At 35.8% G+C, this 12,500-nt stretch overlaps 2 protein-coding genes across 4 annotated transcripts in view; one reads left to right on the forward strand and one right to left on the reverse strand.

Annotated features, from left to right (window-relative positions):
• The window catches only part of LOC106874283 (putative deoxyribonuclease TATDN2), an 11,309-nt gene extending 9,548 nt beyond the window's left edge, over positions 1–1,761 (forward strand). Inside the window, exon 7 of the mRNA XM_014921955.2 lies at positions 1,028–1,761. Coding sequence (XP_014777441.1) covers positions 1,028–1,168 — 141 coding nt within the window. The 3' untranslated portion in view covers positions 1,169–1,761. The remainder of the gene's footprint in view (positions 1–1,027) is intronic.
• Positions 1,762–5,240: 3,479 nt separating this feature from the next.
• The window catches only part of LOC106874277 (leucine-rich repeat-containing protein 74A), a 39,461-nt gene continuing 32,201 nt past the window's right edge, over positions 5,241–12,500 (reverse strand). For 2 of the 3 annotated variants that reach the window (XM_052975132.1, XM_014921948.2), the window contains 2 exons: positions 5,967–6,059; positions 5,241–5,388 (listed from right to left, as the gene is read on the reverse strand). In XM_052975132.1, the coding sequence (XP_052831092.1) occupies positions 5,272–5,388; positions 5,967–6,059 (210 nt within the window). In that variant the 3' untranslated portion in view covers positions 5,241–5,271. Of the gene's footprint in view, positions 5,389–5,966; positions 6,060–11,890; positions 11,962–12,500 lie in introns of those variants that run through there. The other variant, XR_008266358.1, reaches the window with a different exon arrangement.

Raw genomic sequence — 12,500 nt, forward strand, 5'->3', positions numbered from 1 at the left:
TTTACACTATCAGGACTTTAACCTGCATGAATTTACACAGGATTGCACCTAAGGACTTAGGGACGGACTTCTGCACGACTGGAAAGTTGAACTGTGAACTTTTATGTCTTTTTTTCCTTCCCTTTCTTCACTTCCTTATTCCTTCTATCCTGTCCTCTGTCATCATTTCATTAATCTATACCCTTTTCATTTTCCCTGTTTGTCTCCATACTCTGGGATATCCCAGAATCAGCTATAAGACTTCGAATTTTTTTCCAATGATAATAATAATAATAATAATGCATATGACTTGAGATGTCTTGCCTTAACGTTTGTTCTCTTTAACAATTATATATCCGCTATATCGGAAATCTACAATGGCTCCATAACTACTGTCTTGGCTATAACCTTGGAGCCCTGGTAATCCATTACAGCACTTACCTAGCGTACCTAGTCGTTTAGATCACCTGTGAACTAAACCCCCCATATTTTGTGTACATATATATTATCCTATGGATCATGTGGTCTCTATTTCAAAAACAGTAGTATTTATTGAGAAGAACACTTAGTTACTGTATCAGGTCATATGATTACATAGAACCTTCCATACAGATTCAAATGGTCCCTATTTTATAGAGGTTTGTGTACTAAATTGGACAGATCAATTTAAAAGCTTCTTTACTGACTCATGTGGCCTATTACAAGCAGTAGAGGATTTGTTGAGGGAACATCCACTTGCTATATTGAGCAGATTAAAGGATTACATTGATGTTCCCATCATGTCATTGTTATTAATGCTATTGAGAAGTGGGTAAGCTGGCAGAGTTGTTAGCATGCCAGACGAAATGCTTAGTGGTATTTTGTCCATCTTCATGTTCTGAGTTCAAATGTCACTGAGATTGACTTTGCTTTTCATCTTTTGGGGTCGATGTAATCGACTAGTCCTCTCCACCAAAATTTCAGGTCTTGTGCGTATAGTAGAAAGGGTTATTAATGCTATTGAGTCTTCCCATTTAACAGCAGTTGTTGTTGTTTTTGTTTTTGACAGGTGCCACGGGGATACATGAAATTCTCTCATCCAGGTTTTGCTGTTGCTGTTGCATTTGAAGTGGCCCAACTAAAGGATGTCCTTATTGATGTGGTACTGAAACATTGCTGGCAGAACACAAAGAAGATGTATGGCATCTAAGAGGTTTATTTGATAGTTCACCAGACTGATGTACTGATGTTTACACATGCACACACATACATACTAACATGTATGCACACATTCACACAGATAAATATATATATATATATATATATATATACACACACACACACATATACATACACACAGATACACATAGGCACATACCTACACTTTTCCCAAACAACTAGTAAACTTTAATATTTAATCTAATGTTCTCAAAATAAGAAATATTTATTTTTTAAGATGCTTTGGTTTTCATTTATAAAATATAAATATGCACATGTGTTGTTATTGATTAACATGTGGTTGAGCAAACCTATGATCAGTGACATTCCATCAATGACCAATCCATCTTTCTGTTTCAGATACAGTCTATTTAGGACTACACTATTCAACATGTACTTTTTTTTAAGATTGTAGGTTGTGATTTATGGAATTTTTTTGTGTTATTTTGAAGGTAGTCTCCTTTGTTGTTTGGTGTTTAGCTGTGCAAAGACGCTATTGAACATATGAAATGTAACAAATATGTATGTATTAGTATTGTAGTATATGTTGTCATTCTGCAAATAAACACATTATTTGTAGTTTAATACTTTGTTACCAGCTTATATGTCAGCTTTTTAAATGAGTTCTCCATGCCTGTGTTTTTACAGGTGTTTGGTTTATATATGTATATGTGTATTTCTTGTATGTATGTATGTATGTGTCGTTACAATTGGAGTGAGTCTGTGTGATGAATGATGAACTATAGTGTGTGTTTGTGTAAACTCACTCATATACACATGGATGCTCATTACCATGAAGATACTACAATACTACCCCAATAACTACAGACATACATGAATACAACAAACACTAACATGCACGTTCTTCCCTCTTGCACTCACCACCAACAAATTATAAATACCAGACACTCAAAAAGACCATGGCAGAGAACTCATTGAAAAATCAAGTTGTGTGGTAAAATACTTTGACAAAGCAACTAATAATACAACTTGTGTGTGTGTGAAAGAGAGAGAGAGAGATCCATCAGCAGAATGGCTCTCCCAAAATCTATCATCTGTTTCAGCAGTTTCATATCCAGGATCATATTAAACAAGAAATATATATGCATTTACAACTTAGTGAAGATTGGAAGTTTCAGCTTCAAATAAATAAATATGTGTTCGTGTGTATTTTATTTTGCATACAAAAACAGTGCTTGTACAGCTTTGTGTTAGAAGTATACAGAACTGGAATGTTTGTTTATATGTAATACAAACAGTTCGGTGATTATTTGAATTATGGTTTTGTTTGCTCAGCATTTTTGTTAACTTCATACATCAGTGGATTAAAAAGAAATATTTGGTAATGGTGTAAACTGAGATAACTGTGTTTTCAAAGTTCTTAAGCCTCTTTTTACTAGACGTGTGCATTTTATCATGCATCAGGTGAGTCCTTTGAGAAAATCTTGAGGGAATATTAGGGGTCATGTCAGCAGGCTGAAGTTTGCTTTTGATTAGAATTGAAGCAAGGTAGCACCTTGGAATTCCTCTTAATATCATTTATTTACAGCTGCAAAGATTGGTCTCATTACTGTTCATAATTCCCATATTCCAATAAAGAGATTTTTACATGGTTACTTGACCTGATGGAAATAGCAACCAAATCTTCAATTTGCACACTTGTCTTAGAAAATATCAGATGATGTGGCCTGGGGCCAACTGAAGTCTTTTTCTTTCATATCCTGGCACTCCAAAAAAAATACACTCCAAGAAACAAACTTGTCTTTTCACTCTGTGCTGTTACTATGCAAATGCACCCATGCTAGTGGCACATAAAAAGCACCCAACATCACTCTGAAGTGGTTGACATTAGGCAGGACATCCAGCCATAGAAACCATGCCAGAACAGATAATTGGAGCCTGGACAGCTCTCCGGCATGGAAAACAGACATTAAGCGATGATGACGATGGATGATGTACATATATTTACTATGAAAATTTGGCTGAGTTGGTCTTTTCATTTCCATATTCAATGAGTACAGTGATATATTTGACAATAAAATATAGCATTTTAAAATCTAAATCATTTATTTTGCCCATTTAAAAAGGTCACAAAAGAAAACAAAACATTATTTTCAATGATATGGACATTACCTAATGGGTAAAAACAAGAAATGAATGAGGAAATTTTTAGTTGATTATAGCTAAACAGGACTTGTTTAGCTGGAATTGTGAGTGATGTTGCATTTGGTAGTGGAAGTATCAACTGTTAATGCCACAAATGCTTGGCATTGATGAATCCAAAAATTCAGATTTTGGTTGTGTAGCAGCTAATAATAATGATAATAATTCAAATATTTTTGAGAATTGTAAAAATTGTTCAACCTTATACTTGGATTTTTGGATTTGTTCAAAGAAAATTTACATTTTTTTCTGAAGTGTGGGCAGAAATTTGCTGGATATTTGAAAAAAAAAATTCAGTTATCATGCTAGGTAGGAATTGAACCTAGACCTTGTAAATGTCTTAGTGTATGTACTTAGCAACTATACTACAGGCACTCAGTTTAAATTAAACAGTCATAAACATCTTTTGCATCTACATCTCTGAGAAGGTTCTTGAGCATGAGAAAATTCCATACCCCCTTTCTTTTTTCTCTTATATAAAGGTGGTTGTAGCTGTTTTGCTCCAGGTCAGATCTGACCAAACAGACCTGATCAAAGGTATTCTAACCCATGAATGTCCTCTTATGTTATATATCAGAAATTACGTAGTCCAGTATATTGCCATTTTAAGATGACATGGCTAAGTGTCTTGTAGTTGTAAAGAGGTTAAAATTGGTAATAATGTGAAAATGATGAAAATCCTCTGTTATTGCTGAAAGATCAAGTAATTGGTGTGATAGGTAGGAAATTTGGCTGCTATTTCTAGTAAGTTGATCAACCATATAGAGGCTCCTCTTTAGGTTATTGTAGGTTAGTCAGGTCTGTAGGAAAAACAGACATGTAGGTGGAATTCTGCTTTAAGCACGCCATATAACACCTCAACTTTATTTTTTGGAGTTTTCTGAAAAATGTTTGTGAATTTGTGTTCTACATATGGGAATTCATAATATCATGCAAAAAAAAATTTTTTTGTTTCATTTAAGGGCAATTTGGCTGTTATTTTTAGTACATCTCATGATCACCTGATGACCTTCCTCATTTTTTTTTTGTCACTCTGACGTATTGATGTTCTTCAATATTAAATACATTTAATGGAATGATGATGCACCCAATGGTGGTCTGTTTCTGGGATTTAGGCAAAAAATTCAGACTTTCCGTATTTTAAGCTATGACTTTAAAAAAAAAAATTCAAAAAAGTAAAACTTTTAGGAATGTTTTGGGATGGGGCAGGGTTAAAAATTCTAAAATAGAAAATTTTGTTCATAATCGTATGAATTCCTGTGTGTAGAACACATTTTCAAAAGTTTTCTGAAAATTCCCAAATCTCTAAAAAGTTTTGAGGGATTACATGGGATTCTTAAACCAGAATTCTGCCCTGGTGTATTCCAGTAGGTAGCTGTCCTGAGAAGAAAGGATTGGGTTAAGTATTGAGTCTGGGATTAGGAGATAGCAAGGGTGGACCTGGTTAAAGAGAGTATGCAACTAGTTTACAAACTGGAAGTCCGTTACATAGAGTTAACACAAGATGTATATGGTGTGTTATATAAGTAATATCACGGTGGCAGGCATGGCCAAGTGATTCAGAAGTTTGTTTCGCAGCCAGAACATCCTAGATTTGAATCCGACTGTGTAGCATCTTGGACAGCTTTTATTATAGTGCTGGGTCATCTTAAACCTTATGGGTAAAACTGAGTAGGCATAAAATGTGAAGTTATCAGATGGACTGCACCTGTAGTTCAAAGACATATCTTTACCAGACACTGTCATTCTGATTCTGCCTTGGGAATACTCATTCACTTCCAGGTAGTTCAATTAATCAATCAATCAATGGGAATTATTGCTATTGAAACAAGTGGAAAATTCATTTACCCTAATGAATATTGTTTATGTAGTGTGTGTGTGTCACAAGGGCAGGAACAAAATTATAGTGGAATTTAGACTTTATTATAAATGCTATTTTCCAAATTTGAAATCTCTTCCTGAAACCCAAGGATGGTAAATAATCTCAATATCTTTCTTCTCTTTTAGTTTTTTCACTCTAACTTCTTGTTCTTTATTGATAGACACATTCTGCAAGGAGAAAGAATACTGTACTTTTCTAGTTGACTTTGAGTAAGAAAGACAGTTCCCATTGCTTTTTCACAGAACCTCCAAGGAAGTTCTAAGATTGGAGACCTAGTCCGAATACTTGTGACAAAGTAGACTCCCTTAAAGGTGCTCAGGCATGTAGTTGGGAGTGTTAAACTGGAAGATTATTGGTTGTGACATCCAAGGTTTGCTGTGGTGTAGAGGAAAATGTTATTTTCCTGGTACAGGTACTAGAAACAGCAAAGCATTAAACTGAATACTTGGCAATGTTTAGTTTCAACTGTCTGTATTCTGAGTTCTAATTGTGTCAAAGCCAACCATGACATTATGGAGTCTGGTTAAATAGTCTACACTGCTTCTTCCTCCCAAATATATTTCTATGTCTGTGTTAAATATATTTTAAGTGTTAGGAATGACAAAAATTGAGTACCCAAGAAAATACATTATCCCTGTGGTCTTTTCCCTGAAGTGAGCTCTCTGAATAATACTTGGTATGTATCTATATTTAACAACATACAGTATACAGAGTAAAATAGCCATTCATAATTTGACAGACCTACCGGAATATTCAAAAGCTTCAATCCTGAAGTGGGAGTATTTAATGCAGCCAATAAAGCATCCACACCGTCATACTGTACAAAGTTCCCTTGTAACTATAATAAATACAGACATGATTAATATATATCAGATAAAGGATTAATGGAGATGACATGATAATGCATCAGCTTCACATTGGATGAAGAAAAAAATTAACTGTCCTTTTCAGAGAAAGATGTCGTCTCAGAAGAAGAATTACAGGTGAGGCAGAAAGGAAAGTTTCTCTCTCTGGGAGAGTGAATGTTAAGGGAAGTAGTTGGTAATTATGAAATGTTTTTAGTTAAGTATGAATGTAGATAATTAGAGAAAATTGAGTCAGATTTAATTCATTTAGCTGACAGTTTCTGAACTGGAAGATTATTTATGATTTGCATTGGACATGGGAGAAGGAAGGGTCCACAGCTCAAATGAGAGGCAGCTTGTCACGAGGTGTTCAGTTGGGCATCACTAAAATACTCTGTAAACCTACCTGTTAATCTCTGAGCCATTTACTGCACATCAAATAACCTACTTAGTTTGTATTGGATGTGTGGGGGTATTGAGGAGGATTGGATAGGTATGTTTATAAGAATTTATGTAGTAAAAGAATCTCAATTGTTTATTATGCAAATTGTGTGGGGTTGAGTTTAGATTCTCAATTTGAGTGGAATAATTATATTGACAAATACAGTTTGTTATGGTATCTATAAAAACTGGTTTATATTAGTAAATTCAATTATTCCTGATAATTGATGTCACATTTTCTCTTGTAAGAAATACTGGCAAACAAAGTAAAAGACATGCTTTATATATGTATATAGAGGAGAGAGTGGATAAACAAGAAAAAGGTATTCAACACATTTAGTAGGAGTTACAGTTTGCTTCTGTTGTGTGAGACTTCAAGTTTAACCGGCTCCTAACAGGAGCTTGTCTCATGCTTTGGATTCAAACCAAAGCATGAAAGAAAAAGGCTCCTCTTAGGGTCTCCACAAAACTTGAAGTCACATGGAACTGAATCAAACTTTTAAATAATATGTATGTATATATATATCATCATCATCATTTAACATCTGGTTTCCATGCTGACATAGGTTGAATGGTTGGACAGGAGCTGGACAGGAAGGCAGGAGACTGCACCAGACTTGTGTGTCTGTTTTGGCATGGTTTCTACAGCTGGATGCCCTTCCTAACACTGACCACCCCACAAAGTGGACTGAGTGCTTTTTATGTGGCACCAGCACAAGCAAGGTCAATTTTGGCATGGTTTTTACAGCTGGATGCCCTTCCAAATGCCAACCATTTTACAGCATGGACTGGGTGCTTTTTACGTGGCACCGACACAGGCAGGGTCACCAAGTAACTTGCAAGACAAAAAACTTTTGAGGGGAGGGGGCATTGGAGGAGGTGATCTTATGCTAGATGATGGGAGGTTAGAGTGTGACAGACAGAAACAGTTGTCTTGTTATAGAGGAGGTACATGGTTACCTGGCCAGCGAGAGAGAGAGTGTGATCAAAAATGAGGACAGAAACAGGTGTGCTGCTGTAGAGGTATATGGCTACCCAGCCAAAGAGGAGAGCAAGAGAGAGGTGGTGGTGAAGTGCCAGAGCAAACCCTCAAGGTATGAAGGTCATAATATAAGGAGCAGGATATTGCCAAAGAAAAGTGAGTAGGAAGTAGAGACTTCACAGGGTGTTGGGGTGGGGAATGCAGTGACTGGTGAAAACCTAGGTATATAAAGGGGGTTTGGGGACTATGCGATAGCAATAATACAGTGAGGACAGGATTGGGGAGTGAGAGATAAGCATAGTGCATGAAAGGAAATGTGAGGAAGAGATGTAGTTTGGTTTGTTGGGGTAAGGGGTGTGAAAAGTTTAGTTGTTATGTGTGGGTGGAACACAGTGCTTCCAGAACTTGTTTCAGTTATTAGACTGTGGCCATGCTGGAGCACCGCCTTAAATTTTTTAGTTGAATGAATTGACCCCAGTACTCTAGAGTGGAAAGGAACAACATTTCTTGTATGACAATGATGTTTGTTTACAACTATCCAATAATGTCAAGACAAGGGTACACAAGTGTATATATATTTATGACCAGCTTCTTTCAGTTTCCATCTATAAAATCTACTCACAAAGATTTGGTTGACTGGGGATAAAGTAGAAAACACTTGCCCAAGACGCCATGTAGTGGGACAAACCACAGCTATGTCTGTGCCTGTACACATAAATATTACATAATTTAAAATCCCTAGGACAGTTTAGTTGGAGTACAAGGTGTCAGCAGAATCAGTCGATTAGAACTAACAGCAGTAGCATAGAGAGCCGAACCAGTTACAGAGATGACATGTTGAGCATGTACTAGTTATACAATATTCACTGATAGTTTAGTTTGATAATATGAAAGGCAACGAAATAGCAATGCACACAGAAAATATTGAAATTGTGTTTCTGCTTTCACCACTTCTTGACATTACAAAACCAACAACTTTCCACACAAGTATTGCAAACTGACAACAAGGAACAGTTACAAAATTGTGTTTGTATTTCACTAGTCTAAATTTATATTTGGCATGCATAAATGTAGAAACCTAGATAAGACACCACAAAAGTTCCTCAACAAAACTACTGAGAAATATGCACCAACACAAATAAGTTTAAACTATAAATATTGGGTAAGATTTTTAGCTGCCAAATGTTTATAACTATTAGGGACCAAAAATTTTGTCTGACTGTAAATGTAGGTTAATCAGTCCCGCTAAATGTGAGGTTGGACTAGCTAGCATAGTTCTAAATAGTGTTAACAATTGCATTAGGAATGCCAAAAACTTGCATCAATCAGTAGAATATTAATAATGATTTCAAATTTTGGCACAAGGCCAGCAATTTCGGGTGAGTGGGTAAATGCTCAACTGGTATTTATTTCATCAACCCTGAAAAGATGAAAGGCAAAGTTGACTTAAGACTTCCTCAATGTTATACATGGAAGCCAAATGAAAAATTCCTGTATTAATGTAGGATCATGCAAACCATATTAGTGTATAAGAATCCCATCTACAATATTAGCAGAAGGTGTTCAATCTTTGCTTGAGTAAGGTAATATTTGAGGTTGCCTCCTAATACTATAAAACCTTATTAACTTGTAAATTCAAAGAGAAAAGTATCTACACAACTCACACCTTGCTTCCTACAAATGAAAAGAGGTTTATATTTCACTTTTTACTCATCATAATAGCTAAACAGCTACAGACTTTAACTGACAAGCATTTTCCTCCTGATTGTCTAGAAATCTTTAACAGATACAATCTTAAAATTAGCTATAGTTGCACATCAAACATGGAAAACATTGCACATATCTAGTATCAAAACTGAAGATATTAATACAGGAAACCTAATACATGTCCACAAGACAAATCTTGCAATATAGGAGCAAAAGACAATTAAATTTAGTAGAAACACATACATTACACAGGTTGAATAATCAAATAATTTAAACAAATTACTTAATCATACATCCTTCTGTAAACACATTGGTAAAAAGAACACCATGAAAGTGGCCAACTACATTTGGAAGTTAAAAAGTTTCAGAGTGGAGAATTAAATGAGACATCCTAGAAAGCTCTTATCCCTACTAAACTGAAAGTAAAATGTGGTCTGTGCACAGCAGAGAAGAGAAGAATCTTCAAAAGCTTTGATGAACAAGATGCTTATCTAAAAAAAAAAAAAATTGGAGATAATTGGGAGATGTAGTAACTTTGAAAAGTACCCGTTATGCAACTGGGAAACACCATCTTCACTACATGCATGCGCAAGCTCCTCATATTGTTTCATCTCAGAATTTCTTCAGGGTTTACTCTTGCGACTTTCTTCCCATTATTCACCCATTTTGCATTTAGTTTCCGTTTTCCCACACTTCTCCTCCTCCCATTCACTGATATTACTCTCCCTTAATTACATTCAACTCCCCATCCCCCACCAACTTCAAATAATTAGTTTCAATGTTCTAGCTTACTTCTGCTGTTTACAGCAGCACTTGGAAGGAACGTGTGTAGCGTGTCATCATCGCATTGACCATGACAGAGGAAGTTGTCATAGTGATACCTGCTCAAAGACCTACGCAAGGTTGCAGAAAGTGTATGGAGAGGAGTGTATGAACCACACAGAAGTGTATGAGTGGTTCAGACATTTCCATTTCCAAGATGGTCGAAAAAATGTCAATAGTGACAAACGTTCTGGGATACCTGCAACCAGCAGAACTGAGAAAAACATTGCAGATGTGCATACAGCTGTGAGGGGAAATTGTTGAATCACCATTCAAGAGTTATCAGAGGATGTGCAGAGTAGTTATGACATCACAGAGGTCAGCTGTCCTGCTGATGTGAATATCTCTTTAAAAATCAATGAGAAAAAAGATAACTACGGACAACTACCATTGGCGCTGGACTAAATCATGTGCAGCTGGCACTTAAAAAACACCATTTGAGCTTGGCCATCGCCAGTACTGCCTAACTGGCCCTTGTGCCGGTGGCATGTAAAAGTATCCACTACATTCTCGGAGTGGTTGGTGTTAGGAAGGGCATCCAGCTGTAGAAACTCTACCTGATCACATTGGAGCCTGCTGCAGCCACCTGGCTTGCCAGTCCTCAGTCAAACCATCCAACCCATACCAGCATGGAAAGCGGATGTTAAACGATGATGATGATGATGATATATATGTGTGTGTATATATATATATATATATATATATATATATATATATATATATATATATATATTTGTAAATACTATTATTATTATTGATAAACACACACACACATAAGACAGCAGTGTGTGATTTGAGGAAAATGTACCTGTTGTTTCTATTTGTAAATATTGTTATTGCTGTTGAGATACACATACACACGCAAGACAGCAGTGTGTGATTTGAGGAACATGTGCCTGTTATTTCTAGCTGGTGTAGCTACCATGTAAAAGTTTTTATTCTTGGCTCATTGATACACATAAACGTATATTAGACAGTAGAATGTAATTCAAAGAGAAATTGTATAATTTTTCAGAAAATGATAAGTGTAAAACCTAAAATGATAGAAGTTAAAATACGCAGGTTTATTTAGGACTATGTAAATAGACAAGCATACACTTACATAGACACACACACATCTATATGTATTCATGTATGAGTTGTATGTGTGTGTGTGTATGTAGTGTGTGTATGTAGTGTGTGTGTCTATGTATTCTCTCTCTCTTGCTATATATATATATATATATATATATGTATCCTACTGAAGTTTACAAAGTATGGAATGTGTCTTTTAAATGTCGAACTACCACAATGAGATTTCATATATTCTGTTTCCACTTGACATATGATGTTAATGGCAGTATGTGTAAATTGTAGTGAGTGACTTAATTGGCTGACGAAGATGGAGACAAAACTAGTTTGATCTGCGCATGTGCTGTACGTTGAGAAAAAAAAAATTAAGACAGAGTTATGTATCTTGTTAATTGTATGTAAAGAAAACAGACAAACTGAGCACGTGCATTTGCACAAAATAACTGTGATTATGTGTATTATGTTTTTTTTCTGCATATGTAGGCGCAGGAGTGGCTATGTGGTAAGTAGCTTGCTTACCAACCACATGGTTCTGGGTTCAGTCTCCACTTCGTGGCACCTTGGGCAAATGTCTTCTACTATAGCCTCGGGCTGACCAAAGCCTTGTGAATGGATTTGGTAGATGGAAACTGAAAGAAGTCCGTCATATATATATATATATATATATATATATATATATGTATATGTATATATGTTTGTGTGTCTGTGTTTGTCCCCCCACCCAACAACTGATGCTGGTGTGTTTACATCCTCGTAACTTAGCGGTTCGGCAAAAGATACTGATAGAATAAGTACTAGGCTTACAAAGAATAATTCCTAGGGTCGATTTGCTCGACTAAAGGCAGTGCTCCAGCATAACCGCAGTCAAATCACTGAAACAAGTAAAAGAGTAAAAGATATGGGTGTGTTCTTAACAAAGTTCAGGGAACTTGTTAAATTTCTTCCAACCACTTGAGGTATTTCAAATTTTGCCAGCTTTTTTTCATATTTCCTACACTGATGTATGTGGTTTTGTATGCTGAACATTGAATTCTTTTTGAAAAGGATTTAATGGAAACAGAATTTTTATTCTCAAATTTTTGCTATGTATTTAAAATACATTCAAATAGTTTTTCAAATAGGTCACACTTTGCTACATGAATTCATGGAGATATGAGTCTACTGTAGAAGGATGAGTGCCACAATGCTGTTTATTTCCACACCTAACACAGGCTCAAGTACTTTCTACTTCTTGAGTGTCAGTTCTGTCTTGAAGGCTGACAAACTTAATGTTGTGTGTGGTTCACTGTTCTATGCTGAAAGTGGCAGCCTGGTATCTCTGGACTGTGCGAGTATGCTCGACACAGATTGCTGTAAATCTTTATTCCCAATAGAATCAATTGTTGTACCTAGCAACATAAAAACAAAATTG

The sequence above is a fragment of the Octopus bimaculoides genome, chromosome 20, assembly GCF_001194135.2.
Source record: "Octopus bimaculoides isolate UCB-OBI-ISO-001 chromosome 20, ASM119413v2, whole genome shotgun sequence".
Lineage (NCBI taxonomy): Eukaryota > Metazoa > Mollusca > Cephalopoda > Octopoda > Octopodidae > Octopus > Octopus bimaculoides.